Source organism: Sciurus vulgaris (genome assembly GCF_902686455.1).
Source record: "Sciurus vulgaris genome assembly, chromosome: 1".
NCBI lineage: Eukaryota > Metazoa > Chordata > Mammalia > Rodentia > Sciuridae > Sciurus > Sciurus vulgaris.
In genome coordinates this window covers 47,321,430-47,337,380 of record NC_136461.1, presented here as the reverse complement: position 1 = coordinate 47,337,380, position 15,951 = coordinate 47,321,430, and the positions used below count along the sequence as shown (strand labels likewise).

At 38.1% G+C, this 15,951-nt stretch overlaps 1 protein-coding gene and 1 pseudogene across 6 annotated transcripts in view; one reads left to right on the top strand and one right to left on the bottom strand.

Annotated features, from left to right (window-relative positions):
* Positions 1 to 899: 899 nt before the first annotated feature.
* Positions 900 to 2,064, bottom strand: LOC306664709 (serine/threonine-protein kinase Nek3-like; annotated as a pseudogene). The gene has a single exon. The product of its transcript is annotated as a serine/threonine-protein kinase Nek3-like (transcript).
* A 12,172-nt stretch (positions 2,065 to 14,236) lies between these two features.
* Positions 14,237 to 15,951, top strand: part of LOC306638554 (deubiquitinase MYSM1-like) — a 41,139-nt gene continuing 39,424 nt past the window's right edge. For 2 of the 5 annotated variants that reach the window (XM_079101776.1, XM_079101774.1), the window contains exon 1: positions 14,255 to 14,360. In XM_079101776.1, the coding sequence (XP_078957902.1) occupies positions 14,287 to 14,360 (74 nt within the window). In that variant the 5' untranslated portion in view covers positions 14,255 to 14,286. Of the gene's footprint in view, positions 14,361 to 15,951 lie in introns of all 5 variants that reach the window. The other 3 variants (XR_013757493.1, XM_079101775.1, XM_079101777.1) reach the window with 2 other exon arrangements.

Genomic DNA, 15,951 nt, shown 5'->3' with positions numbered 1-15,951 from the left:
TCACAGCAAGTTCAAGGTGCCGGTGACTCTGATGGAAATGGGCTTCAGTGAGCATGAAATTAAATCAAATAAAGGCATGGAAAACTTTTGAAAACTCCCTTCCCATCCTAAGTGAATACTACAGACAATGTTTATGAATAATTCCTTGATGTCCAGTGATTTTCTTCCACAGTAAATCCTTTCAAAGGATTAGAACAATGAGGGACATCTTGTGATCTTCCAAACACACCCTCTTATGTAAATAATTAATACAAAATCTATACTTTCAAAACTATCTTTACTACCACATTTACCTCAACAATGATTTTTTTCAAAGGAATCCTTTTCTTATATATGTGATAAGAATACAATCCATGGCATGGAGACAAATGCATATAAAATACATTGTGAAAAATCTTGCACACTTTGAGTTCTCAAGTTGGTATAAACAAAAATAGCAATGTGAGTTTTTTTTATACTGTAATTAAATGTATTTAGATCTACAACCTTTAGGAAAAGTAAAAATTGTTACATAGTAATAAACAGAAGTTGTAGCAATAGGAATAAACATATGAGCTATGGTTAGTATTCCTATGGGGTAGGCATCATTATCTTCATATTATAATTAAGAAAATTGGGACTCAAAGAAGTAATTTCCTACAATCAATCACACAATTAGTGGTCCAATTAATATCCAATCTCTATTCTATCAGACTGTAAAGATCATACTCATTTGTTATACCTTCTCACTTGTGCTCACACATAGGGGTTCTAGCTTTTTTAAAACTGTGATGCTAGGTAGGAGCAATTTTAAGTATTAGCAGGAATTCATGTTTGGAAATAAAATGAGTATGAACTTTGCAGGGAGTCACAGCTTATGGATATTATTTTCACTGCACTTTATTATAGAACCACCTCTATCAACCCTCTGCAGTTAAATGGAGGTAAGTATGGGTGCATTTCCCAAAGCTCTAAGAGTTGTACTGGGTACATTTTTCTCCCACTGCTGCCTCTGAAGACTTGGTGAACTAGTGTTCATGGAAAGGACTGACGGATTACCTGATTCATTTTTTCCTCTGGTTAGTCTCCTCAATGCCCTTTCACCCAAATTTGTATTAGTGTTTTCCAACCTGGGATGGTCACACTTTCTTTTTCTCCCTGTTGCATCATGCTCATTTTATTTCCCAAAGCTATCATGATTCTGCTGGGGTCCTTTTTTCTTGGTGTATTATGCTTACACATCTTGGTTTCATCTAATATTTGTTCTCCATATTCCATGATGATCTCAGGGGGTAAGTGCTTCTGGACTAGCTGAGCTAAACTGCCTCTGGAAAGCAGGGTAGTAGCTGAAGGGCACTATGAGGGATTCCTTTTAAACATCTGCTTGACAAGGTATTAAAGTTCAAAAGAATAATGAGATGGCAGTGAGCTGATGGATCTTTGACATATTTGAGGACAAGACTTTTCCAACTGTTTGCCTGAAATGGATGCTTAAAGGTACAGAGTTCATACAGAATGCATCCCAAGGACCAGATGTCACTTTTATTGTTATAAGGCAGGTTTTCCCAAATTTCTGGAGGCACATAGTAAGGTCTTTCCACATACGTACAAGCAAATGCCATGAGATTGGAGAAGGGATGTGCAGATCCAAAATCTCCCGATTTTACTTTTCCATTTTGGGTGAGGGAGATATTCTTGGACTTGATATCTCTGTATAGCACATATTTCTTGTGAATATGGTTTACTCCAAGACACATTTGTGTAAACCAATTAAGTATTGTATCTTTAGGAAATGACTGTCCTCTTTGCTGTTTAATCTTTTGCATTAGCTCTCCTCCATCACAATATTCCATCACAATATACAGATGACCTTCAACCTCCGAAGATTCTTTAAAGGTGACAATATTGGAGTGTTTCATTTTGGATAACAGGACAGCCTCTTTCCTAGAATTCTGTGTATCAGAGAGAGACTGAGGAAGCCTTTTTCCTTAATGGCAAACATCTGATTGCTGCTTTCCTGCTGAACCAAAGAGCTCTGTCAAAGAAGCCCTCCTTGGTCACTCCCAGGATGGTGTAGTCATCCATGCTGAGCACCCACAGCTGGGCTCCAGTCATACAGTAACCACAGGCTCTCCCAAACTGCCGCCCAGGTGACTGGCACACTTCTGCCAGGAGGGCAGTAATGTGAGATTTTTGTTGATTGTTGATTTTTTGTTCTGACGATTAATGGGTATATTTCCTTATACTACACAGGATTCTGAGATGGGTGACAAAATTCTCATCCTATGAAATGTCCTGTATGAGGTAAGATATTAGGAGTTATGTCAAAGTGGGTAAAGATAGAGATCTGCTCATTTTAATTCAACAAATATTTGAACACTTGTGAACCATACATGTATCCAAAATTGTACTAAGTATTAGAAAGAGTCAAAGTTAAACAAATTAGATCCCTGCCTTCCAGAATTCATTCAGGTGGGGAAAATGAAATAGTAGCCATCAACTTTAAGTTTCATATTTTCTCAAAGCTCTGAAACCAGGATGCATCTTGCAACTGACACTGTGTGAAAGTGTAATCGACAGCTTTTTCTTTTATAGTGGCACATAAATAATAGAATAGCTTAATATCCATTACAACGAAGTTTCTATTTGATTAAACATGGTGGTTATTACATAAAAGAGAATAAAATAAAGAGTTCACCATTCTCTCTCAAACCTACAAGTGTCAACTTTCCTGAGAAGAGTATTTGTAGTGGAAGAACTTAAGTCCTGATGGGAAAATTAAGTAGTAAAATAAGGAATGATTACACAAAAGCACTTATACAATTTTTGTGCATAATGAGAAAATGATGGAAATGTGCTGCTATCTTTCATAATTTTAATTGATAATAATAGGTATTATAAATTTCATTTCCATTTTCTTTACTTAAAATATTTGTCACAATAAGATGATCATACATTCATCTACTCTTTTGAAGATAATATGCACACTAATAGCAGTTTTATTCTCTAGCATTTGATCTTTCACCCAAATATTTCATTTTGTCTTGATTGCATGGCCTCAAGCTATTGTTCAGTCCACAGGCCCCTGATTTCCCAGAGGAGAAGAACAATATAGAAGTTTGAGATGAAAAACAAGAAGCAAAACTTTGGGTGAACACTTTCTCAGCATTCTCAGCTCAGTGTTTTTGGTACATCTTTCCAGTGATTCCCTCCTCCTCATGCCTTCCACTTACCCATTCTTCAGTGACAGCAGACATTTCTGTGTAGTTCATGCCTCCTGCCTTTGCTCATGCTCTCCCCTTGCCTTAAATGCTCTTCCTCTATATCTCCTCTTAGAAAACTCATGTTCAGCTTAAAAAACCCAGGTCTAACATCGGCCACTTAGTTTGGACTTCCCTAGGGCAGCAGAGCCTGAGACAGAATTTAAGATAGTAATTTATTGGGGAAGTGAACACGAGGATTAGAATGGATAACTGGAAAGTGTGAAAAATAGAGAAGGAGGAAAATATTGCACAATAGTAAGAGGAAATATTGCACGGCTCCTTTCTGTGGGCAACTGGGTCGCATCCTATAGGGACCATTTGAGGATCTGGTGGGATGAATTTCAGAGTTCTTACCCATAGGATTATGATTTATTCATCACCTCCTGCTCCCTATAGGTCATAGGTTGCCTTGTGGGATGTTAACACTCTCGCTTTTCCAGATTGTGCATGAGTTAAGGATGTCCTAGTATAGAAAGTGAAAGATATATAGTGCTGTCAGGTTATACTTATGCAAAGTGGTTGCCATGGCAATAGTTATAGTAAGAGGTGGACTGAGAGGATGGGAGGCAGTACACAGAGCTTACTTTCCTAACATGCAGAGTTAACCTTGCTTTATCAGACTTCTATGGGGCCAGGCACAGCACTATACTGCATGGCATCTGTCCTGTTCTTTTGGAATGATTTATAAATTTATATTGAGTATGAACTTCTTAGCAGTAGTGACAATATCTTGCTCACATCAGTGGTTACTGTATCCAGCACAGTAATCAGCATCAGCATGTAGTCTTAGGACCTCTCACTAGAGTAAAAACACACACTTTAAATTAATGGATAACTTTATGGCAGCCACTCTATTTCTCAAGGAGTTAATTGACTATTCAAGGGAAAACAGATGACGGGAAGAAATGCAGTACGAAAACCAAAGTTGACACAAAGATGCAATCATCCATGATTGGGGGACAAGTTCTCATTGTAACCAAATTATCAGTTATACTTGGTGGGATATTTTTTCCCTAAAGAAACCTGATGAAAATAAACATTGCATGTATCATACTATGACCCTCTCAGTATCACTTATGTGTTTATAAAATAAGTTTTACCTTTCCAGTTTGAAAAAATCCTAGCCATATTGATCCTAGCCTGTTGATTCACACTTTTAATGACAATTCTTAAATGCCAGATATTATGCTAGAGATTGTGGATTCCAAGAAGAGAAGAGGCATGTTCCCCAATCTTAGGATGCTCATAATAGTGGGACAGACAGACCTGTCAGCCAGTAAGAATAGTGACACACTACATATGGTAGAAGAGAAGGAAGTAGGCCAACAGTCAGCAACTATGGGGGATATACAGTCCACATAAGCATTGTTTGATTTAATCTTTTTTATTTTTTCAATCTTGAATTGATTTTTACAGATTAATCTTGATTTCTGGCTTCCCTAAAAAGAAAAATCAGAAAATCTAGCAACTTCAAGCCAGACTTCCAGCATGGCAATAGTGGGTCAGAGTTGAGTCAGAATTCACTGCCCTTTAAGAGGTAGGGAGGCAGCCAGAACCTCTGAAAATGTGGATGGGCTGGGAGTGGGAGACAGGTGTGGACTTCAGGCAGAGGGAATATTTTTATTGTGCTCCATACTTTAAGCTATAAACCTGTGTAAACTCCAACACTCCCCTAGCCTTTTATACCCATTATGATGTTCAGTAGGTATCAATGAGGTACATAAGAGTCAAAAGAATTTTACCCTGGGAAAGATTTTTTTTTAAATTTTTTTCATTTTTGTTTTTATTTTCACAGACTGCATTTTGATTCATTGTACACAAATGGGGTACAAGTTTTCATTTCTATGGTTGTACATGATGTAGATTCACATCATTCATATACTCATACATGTACATAGGGTAACGATGGTTGTCTCATTACACCATCTTTCCTTCCCCCAGTCCCTCCACTCCTCTTATTTCCCTCTACACCATCCAATGCTCCTCCATTCTTCCCTCACCCCCCCACCCTCCATTATGTATCATCATCCACTTATCAAAGAAAACATTCAACCTTTGGTTTTGGGGGCTTGACTTATTTCACTTAGCATGATATTTTCTGACTCCATCCATTTACCTGCAAATGCCATAATTTTATTCCTCTTTATGGCTGTGGGAGAGGTTATTTTATAAGTCATTTAACCATCAACATTTAACCCTACAAATAAATAAATAGGAGTCTACAGAGGTTGAGTAACACTAATGTGTCTGTCATGGTAAAAGACTGGACTAAAGTTTTGGGGCAACAGAGAGGAATAACAACACAGAATGGCATAGTGGGTACCTGTTGTTCTGTCAGCCCCAAATTCTTTTTCTGCTTTCTGAAAAATAAATCTTATTTTGCTTGGGGAACCCTGTTCCTCTCTATTCCATATGGTCCTGATGACACAAAGTCCTGCTGGCTTCAAGGTTGGCATGTGACCCAGGCCTGGCCATGCCCATCCACCTGGAACTCTCAGGAAAAAGGTAAAATCCAGCCACCAGGGTTTGCTGATAAGAAAAGATTTAAGACTAAATGATGATATTTGTACCTAACTTAAGACAGAATGATGTAATAAAAAGATGATAGGCTACATTTCTTTGGGTAAGTTGCTTAGCTATTCTGAGCCTCAGTTACCACATCTGTAAACAGAAATAGCACTTCCTACCTCAAAGATCTGTTGTCTGGCTGTAAATAAATAATGTATGCAAAATTCCTGGCACACAGTAGGAGCTCATTAATGCTGACATCCTTTTTTTTTTCTTCCAAAAAATGTCAGATGGATGTAGCATTATTGTAATTAAAATGTAAGAAGTGCATTGGCAGACTTTCTTTACAACATATTGAGAACAGCTTTTTCAGTAGCTACCTTATGTGATTTCAGGGAATGGGAGAGGAAAAAGAAAATAAAATGCAGCTTGATTTCCTGGAACAATTCAAGCCATATCCAGTGCCTGCCAAGTGAAGACCATAAGTCTATGTCTGCATTCATCTATTATCTCACCTCTATATAGATAAAGTGGTTTTTCTCCCCACTCACTAGCTATTGTATTTTTAAGTGGGAACTCTTTTGAATCCCTGGCAATCATTTAGCTGACAGTTCAGCTAGTAAGGTAATAATAACTTTGGGAGCAGTTTCATGACACTTCCTGCTTTTAAAGCATTTTACAAATTTGAGCTAATTAACAAGAAGAATAACATGCCAGATTTTATAGATTAATATTACAATTATACTTTGCTTTTCCAATAAAAATGCAGTGAAATGTGGAAAAACAAGAAGTAAATAAGCTGTCTCCTCAATGCATTCAAATGCAATGTAGCTGATATATAACACAGGCACCTTCTTGGCTGAATGTTCCTCTAACAACATCCACAAGGATTTACAAGTATGGTACTTCCTTCTAACTTTGTTTTAAGATCAACAAAGGAAATAGAGGGTATTGATGATTAGATGAAAAGAATTTGTAAACCCATGACCAGGTTTTAACCCTTCAAATATACTTTCTACTTATCTTTAGACTTAAATACCTCAAAGAAACAAGAAAATCTTCTACTTCTGTGTCATTCTTAAACCAAATGAGAAAATACCAGCTCACATCATATTGCAAACACCCCATTGTTTCTATTATCATACTGTATTAGTCAGCTTTCTATCACTGTGACAAAATGCATGAGAAAAACAACTTACAGGAGGAAAGATTTATTTTGGTTTATGGTTTCAATCCAAGATCAGCTGGCTCCATTGCTTCTGAGCCTCTGGTGAAGCAGGACATCATGACAGAGGACATGGTGGAACAAAACTGCTTAACTCATGGCAGCCAGGAAGTTGAGAAAGAGAGGAAGGTTCTGGGAATGAGACATAACCTTCCAGGACACATTATCAGGAACCCAGCTCCTTCAACTGTGTCCACCTCCTACAGTTTCCCCCACCTTCCAGTAGGCTACTTAGTTATGACTCTATTAGTGAATTATTCCTTTGAAGAGATTAGAGCCCTCATGATCCAATCACATCCCCAAAGCCCCATCTCTGAACATTGCTGCATTGAGGAAATGCAAACTTTCAATACATGAGCCTTTCGGGGACATTTCAAATCCAAACTGTAAAAAATATGAAAGTACACTTGAACCGGTATAGAGTCAGATAGTCATGGTTGGTACTCACTAGCTGTGTACTCAAAACTCTCTGAATTTTAAGTTAATCTTAAGTTACCTCTCAAATGAGGATAATAATACTTTCTTGGCAGGAATCCTGGGAAGGTCAAAGAAGATTCTACCTTACATGATACCTGGCATATGATATGTGGTCATATTGGCCCCGACACATCCTCTCTACCCATAATTCATGTTTCTCCCCTTCCAGTCTAAAATTACCCCAATATTCATTCAGTTTGCAGGAAAACAGAAAACTATAATGAATAAAAATATTCATTTCTACATAAGCGTTATGCATTTTTAAATATATAATGACATTTTAAGAGGATTAGGAGTAAAAATAAAAGCTAATTTCAAGAATAAAAATCTAAATATATGGTCTCCCTGAAGACTTACTTTTAACATTGTTCAAAGGAAGTAAATTATTAAATTTCAGAGATAACTAGCTTGAATTTGACCATTTTGCTCTCTGTTTTTTTGTAAACAAACAAGAATAAATAGTAAAAGTGATGTGACAAGGTCAGATAGTGGAAGGGATGCTTGGAACACACCTGAAGAGCCTATGGACTGGCTTGTTCTCTTCGTGAGCAGAGTGGTCAGACCTCAGTGACTCACACTACTTGAAAGGCTCACAAGACTGATGTGGCCATAAGCCTGCCAAGTTGCTCTTTGCATTGAGAATTGTAGCTGCCAAGTGTCTGTAAAGCTCATATCAGTATGATCTATCCATTCTCTTGTTTCGTGAAAAGATAAATCACAATATATATAAGTTGGTTGCTTTCTGAATCTGGAGTTAGAACAAGGAGAGTTAGCTGTGTTTCCATGTAAGGGCTCCATGCAGGGGTGAAACCACCCATCCTTGCTTTTCAGAGACTCCAAATGCATCCATACTAGTGGGTGCTCAAATTTGCCTTACCACTCAGTGATTCTCTATTCATTTTCAAATTTTCAAAATTTCTCTGTGTGTTCATTTTGGTTTGGCTCTTTTTTGTTCATTTATTCAACAGATATTTATTGAGCACTTGCTATGAAACTAACACTGATGTAGTCCATAGGAATAAAGCAATAAAAAGAAAAAAATCCATCCTCTCATAGAGGTTATCAAAGCACATATGATTAGGCTAAGGGGACAGAAAATATTTGGCTCTTCCTCCATATTCAACCAGAAACCTGTAACACTCCACCTTCCTTTTTCTCTTTTTCTTTTTTACTTTTTTAATTGTAGAGGGACACAATACTTTTATTTTATTTATTTTTATGTGGTACTGAGGATCAAACCCAGTGCCTTACAAGTGCTAGGCAAGTACTCTGCCACTGAGCTACAACCCCAGCCCATTCAGCTTCCTTTTTCTTAGACATTGTTTGGAAAGGCACTGACAGCATCAATCACTGTGAATTTAGATGTGAAAATTCATTAAGGCCTGAATGTCCTTCCATTTCTTTATATTTACTTGACCATCTCTACATTGATGAGGTGGTCTCCCACTTAACTGTGAAGATATATATGTGTGTACACATACACACACGTACACACACACACACACACACACACGAAAAAGTCTGGGGTAGAAAAAATAATCTCTTTGTTACTTTGGATTCCTGCCCTATTACTTCCTAGATCTGTGTCTTTTAGCAAGTTAATAATCACCCTCTTTTATTATTTAAAAAATTACAAGTCATTTATTAATGCAGTTTTAAATTTTTAACATTCAAATGTGGTTTTGTTATTTTAGTAATTGTGCAAGGATTTGTACTACAATCTTTAACATATCACAGTAATAGCATATTCAAGGGCCATTATGGCACTTCTTGTATAGCATAGAACCTTACAATATTGTGCTTGCATTTTTTTTCCTGGACTTTTACATTGTTGTCACACATTTTATTTGCATATATGTTACAAATCTCATACTATATTGGTATTATTTTTAAATAGCTAATATTCTTTTAAAGAAATTTAAATGCTAAGAAAAAATCTTGCATACTTACCCATGCAGTTGTTATTCCCTGCTCTCCATTCTTCTATATAGACCCATATTTCCATCTCATATAATTTCCCTCTGCCCAATTAGGTGTCCTCTAATGTTTCTTGTTCTTTCAGAGTTTGTACCTTATGAAACTCTTTATGTTGCCTTCATTTCTTGAAAAATATTTTTACTCGGTATAGAATTTTAAGTTAGCTGATTTCCCCCACTCCTTCTCTACTTTGCTTTTAGGTTTTCTTGCTTTCATTGTTCTCAACAAGAAATTTGGTATCATTCTTTGTCCCTACATAGGTAACATGACTTTTTTCCTTTGGCAAGATTTCCTCTTTATTAGGGAAGTAACTGAGTTAGTATTATCCAACGTCATTTCCCTATTACTGAGCACAGTAGGAACTCTAAAAACTTGTAAAATATTAATTTTGAATTCTTCATTTCACTTTCAGATTACTTGGTAAAAAAACCAAGATCTTGGCGTTGAGTAATTTGATTATAATGGGTTTTAGTATATTTTTTATTTATTTTTTTCTGTTTAGAGTTTCTTCAGTTTCTAGAATCTATGAGTTTAGAGTTTTCCTCAAATTTGGACATTTTTTTCAGTTGTTTTTTTTTTTTTTTCAGATATTTTCTGTGACCCCCTCGCCCCTGCTTTTAGAGAATCCAATTGCATACCTACTGGGATGCTTGAAGTTTCCTTACAGCTCAGGGATTCTGTTCATTCTTAATTTTTTTTTTTTTATTTCTCTGTGTGTTCCTTTCTGTTGGTCTCTTTTTATTTTGTATTCAGTTTTGCTAATCCTTTCTTTGTCAATGTCTGTCATCAATTTTGACTAGTGTATTTTTCATCTCACACATTGTAGTGTTCATGCCAGAAGTTCAATTTCATCCTTTTACTATTTTCCATGTCTCTGTCAACTTATTGAACATACAGGATACAGTTAAGAGTCTAACAGCCATGTCAGTACTGGAGGATTTCAAATGATTTTTTTTCCTAATTAAGGCTCATATTTTCTTAATGATTTGCATGCCTAATACTTGGATGCCAAATATTATAAATTTTACCTTTCTAAGGGCTGGATTTTTTTATTCATATAAATATTCTTGGGGTTTTTTCTGGGGAGTGGTGTGGTTAGATTATCTGGAAACAGTTTGATCATTTCAAGTCTTGTCTTTAAAAGATTTGCTAGACAGCACCAGAGTAATGCTCTACCTAGAGCTAATTATTCTCTACTACTTAGGTAACATCCTTCACATCATCTGTGTAAGGCTCTGTGAACCATAAGGAGTTCCAATCTGACTAATGGAAGTAGGCACTATTCCGGGCTCTGTATGAGTAGTAGGCACTACAGAATTTCCTCTAATTGTTTCCCCTGGCTCTTAAATCTTTAGGTTATAGACAGTCTCTATTTTTATCTCATAGAGTCTAGAGCATTGCTTTCAAGTTTTGACTGATGAGTATTCTTCTCAAAAATATGGTACAAGAAAAAGCTTCATTCTGGGCCAAGTGGTCCTCTTCCATGATCTCACATCAGCCTGCCCTATGATTAGACTGTCCCCTCCAAAATTTGTGTTGAAATTTAATTTCCATTGTCCCAGCATTCAGAAGTGGGATCGTCAAGAGATGATTAGGTCATATGTGCTTTGCTGTCACGAAGGAATTACTGTCCTTATGGCAGGAGTGGGTTAGTTATTGTGAGTAGATTTGACCTAAAGGCAAGTCGACTTGACTTCTCTCTCCATCTCATGCGTATTTGCTTGCATCTCTGCTATGTTTTAACAAAGCACAAAGACCCTCACCAGTTGCTAGTGTCATGTGCTTGTATTTCCCAACCTTCAGGACCATGAGCTGAATAAACTTCTGTGTTTATAATTTACGCAGTTGGTGGTGTTCTGTTATAACAGCAGCAAATGGACTAAGACAAGCTGTAAATGCTCCATCATAGTTTATTTTGTTGTCTTGATGTCACATGTTCAATTGACTTTATTAGGGAAGTAACTGAGTCAGTATTATCCAATGTCATTTCCCTATTACTGAGCACAGTAGGAACTCTAAAAACTTGTAAAATATTAATTTTGAATTCTTCATTTCACTTTCAGATTACTTGGTTAAAAAAACAGATCTCTCACAAAGTCCCACAGTTGCAAGCCTCTAGAATGGGGAATTTAATAAAGCAGATCAAGTCTCTAGAGTTCACCTGCATGGGAGGTTGTAGCACAGTACTGGCTGGTGGGGTTGGGATTGAGATCCTTATGGAGCTGGTTTCATTAAAGCCAGCTAACCCAGTACATAGTGTGGGGCATTTAAGCAGTAGGGTTTCAAACTAAGGATTCTGTTGAGGGAGGCATTGAGATGACTTGGGGTGTGTCTGAATTCTGTGCACCTTTTCCTTCCTTCCATATATATTTCAATGCCTACCAGTGTAGGATCCTGGAGTAGGAAAGCCTGCAGAGACAATGTTCACATAGTATTCTGCATTATGCTCTGGGAGGTGTCTTTCTAAATTGATACAACGAATATCCAGTGTTGCCAGGATCCTCATTCCTACCTGTGTAAATGTCAGTTAAAGGCAAGGCACATCTATTATTCTATATTCTACATTTCAGGGCTTTTGTTGTTGTTCTTGTTGTTCATTGGCACCAGGATTTGAACCCAGGGGCGCTAAACAACTGAACAACATTTCCAGGTTTTTTTAATATTTTATTTAAAGACAAGATCTCACTGAGTTGCTTAGGGTCTCACTAAGTTTCTGAGGTTGGATTTGAACTCGAGATTTTTCTGCCTTAGTCTCCAGAACTGCTGGATTACAGGTGTGCACCACCACGCACAGATCTATTCTATATTTCTTTTGCTGTCTAGCCCATGTACAATAAATCCTAAATCTACTCTAAATTAAATTCAACAGACACCTTAAAATGCATACTCTATGCAGACATGGTGTTATCATGGGGGCTGGTCACTGAATAAGCCCTTTGACAACAGAAGGCACCCCCAAGGTGGCTTGAGAATGGGACTTCACAGTGTTCAGTACGTTTTAAAAAAATTTTTAATTCGTTCTAACTAATTATACATGACAGAAGAATGCTTTTCAACTCATTATACACAAATGGAGCACAAGTCTCTTTCCTCTGGCTGTACACAATGCAGAGTCACACCATTCATGCAATCAGACATGTACATAGGGTAATAATATCCGTCTCATTCCACCATCCTTTCCCTCTCTCCTCCCCTCAATCCCCTCTGCCCAAACCAAAGTTCCTCAATTTTTCCCTGACCACCCCACCCATTATGGACCAGCATCAGAAAAACATTTGGCCTTTGGTTTGGGGGGATTGCCTTATTTCACTTAGCATGATATTTTCCAACTCCATCTATTTACCCGCAAATGCCATAATTTCATTCTTCTTTATGGCTGAGTAATATTCCATTGTGTATATATACCACATTTTATTTATCCATTCATCTGTTTAAGGGCATCTAGGTTGGTTCCATAGTTTAGCTATTGTGAATTGAACTGCTATATACATTGATGTGGCTGCATCACTGTAGTATGCTGATTTTAAGTCCGTAGGGTATAGTTGGGTCAAACGGTGGTTCCATTCAAGTTTTCTAAGGAAACTCCATACTGCTTTCCAGAGTAGTTGCACCAGTTTGCGCTTCCACCAGCAAGGTATGAGTTGTATCTTTTTCCCCACATCCTCGCCAACACATTGTTGCTTGTATTCTTGATAATTGCCATTCTGACTTGAATGGGATGAAATGTTACAGTAGTTTTTGAGCACTGAGCTCTCATCTTTACAAATCTTCTTCTCTATCTTCTTGCCATCACATTCATAGTGCAGCCCACCTTATGCTCTGAGAACAAACAAAAGTGAGATGAAGCAAATAAAGAATAATGTGGGAAATAAGCTCATTTTGCTGATTCATTCACCTCTTCAATACTTATTGAGTACCTACTACATTTATGATACCAGGCTGAACGTTGGCAGTATAAATACTACCAGACAGTCTTGGTCCTTTAAGTATTCATAATCCTGGTGGGGGGTGGGGCGGTGCGCAGACAAATGAGTCAATGATTACAACCATGGGAATCCTTGGTAAAGTAAGGTAAAGGAATGTGTAAGGTAAATGTCTATGTTCTTGAAAAGTTGTAAAGTTTTGGCAGAAATGGAGTCTATCCTCAAGAGCTCCTAATAATGGTGATTTATAGGCAGGGAACACTAAGAGTCAAAAAGGTCTGAATTCCTAGTGCTGTCCTTATGCAATCATGTTAACTTTCCGACCTTCAGTTCTTCATCTGTGAAGTACAACTGATGATATGGGCTTGCTTGCCTCGCTGGGTTATTATAAGGATTAACAGTCATGAGAGTGATTTTAGAATTGTAGAGATCTCTATAAAAAAGCACAGCCATAAGTTATATTCATATATTTTTTGTTGCATTTTGAAATATAAGTCTTTCTGCACTTTACACAAGTGAAGTTTTCCAGAGAAAGAGAGACAGAGAAATTTAGCCAGCAGATAAGTGTCCTTCATGTTTGCCACATACATACAGTTCACAAAGTAGGGCCGATTTGACTTTTTCATCTTACTAGAAAGATACTTGCTCTTAACCCCACTGTACATATGAGAGAAGTGAGGCGTCAAAGAATCTGTCCTAGGACACAAGAAGTCCTGCCTGGGTCACTTTCCTAGCTCTTCACACGTCAAAACATTTTAAACGAACCTGCCCTAACTTTTGGAGGCGCAGTTTCTGTGGCAGCCCCGCCTCCCTAGCACGGGTGGGGCTGGGCGAGGTTTTAACTCCGCCCCGTGACGCATCGGTCTCGGCCCCGCCCCCGGTGCGCCACCTCTCGCGGTATCTCTCGGGAAGACTGACGGGGTCAGGTGCCATCATGGCTGCTGAGGAGGCAGAGGTGGATATCGAAGGGGACGTGGTGGCGGCGGCGGCAGCGGCGACATTGTCAGGGTGAGGCGCAGAGACAGGGTCTCACCGGGATGGGGGCGGGCACAGATGCGAGGAGAGGACCTTGGAAAGGCTGCGGGTCCGGCAAGGGACAGGGAAAGAGAAGACTGGGTTGGACCAGAGTCTACTCTCATCCCGGAAGTCCACTTGCGGGTTCCGCCCGCTAGCTTATCCTGAGCCTAGCCCAGTGGTACTTGAGCTCCGGTATTCAAGTATCCGCATGGCTCTTTAACTTTTTACAGAGATGCTGTGAGGGAGCAGTTTTCTTTTAGCTTATTGCACTTGCTACAACAATTCGGATGCCTTCTTGCATTCCCTCTGCTTCAGTCTGTCCGACAGTTACTAGAACGAGTGCATCTAGTAGATGGGACCTGAGCTCAGGGACCCCTCTTCCATCGCTTGCTATCAGTGCGATCTTGGTCGAGTCGTTTCGTTCCTTTTTCTGCATAGAGGTAATTGGGAGGCAGAATGACTTAAAGGAAAGCGACCAGATTTTGGAGTTGGACAGTTCTAGGTTTTCCTTCTGCATATGCAGGTTCAACCAGTAACTAGCATTGTGACCTTGGGCAAGATGCTTAAATTGTCTGAGCCTCAGGCCGCTCATGTGTAAAGTGGGGCTCACGACATGTATCTCATAAGGTTGTTGTGAGGATTAAATAAGTCCTCATCCTCAGGGCTGATATTTTAAGCACCTAGTAAGGAATCATTTAGTACCCATTTCAGCAGAATGGGATGGTGTGGTTTGAAACAACCTCTTTTGTGGCTTTGCTTTCTGAGTAAGAAATGTGCCGCCTTTTAGTAATGGCAAGTGCCTAGACTGGGAAGGAATCAGACCTGTTCTAATTGCATCCAATTACATTACTTAAAACTGTCTACAACTGTATTAAATTGAACCATATGAAATTACTAGCATTAGGTCATTTTTGAGATATCTGTCTACAACTGTATTAAATTGAATCATATGAAATTACTAGCATTAGGCCATTTTTGAGATATAAGGTGGCAATTTCATGTAATTCCTTTTGATATCAGGACTCAGAATTGAGGAAAAAAGTACCCACCCGGACCATGAGGCACTAAGATTGGGAATTTTAGGTGTGAACTCTGAAGAACTATAAAAATGTGAGAGTAGTTAAATTTATATAGTTATTCTCCTACTGATCTTTAAGGCGGAGCAGTCTAAAGCTATTCAGATAAGTAGGAAGTCTGTAATAACAATTGTCCACATTTGTGTGGGGTTTAAATAAGTGTTTTTGAGTGTTTGCTATAATTTATGTTTCATAACAAGTCAGTGAACTAAGTGGACAGGTATACTTATCTGCAGTCCATAAAGAAATGAATTTGCCTTGGAAACCCTAAAGATCATCTGAGGGCTTTGGCTTTATGCCTATTCCATGGTTTTATCTTAATTTTTCTGATTGTGTTTAATTTTTCTCCCTTTTCTCTTTCTTCCTATTTTTTCAGCCTTAGGTGTAGTGGTGGCTCTTCAGTATGTCTTATATAAGCAGAATTATAAAGATTAGTTTGTGATGGACTCCAAGGAGCCTTATTGACATTATGTTCTTGTGAATGGGGCTAAAATAATCTAGAATTT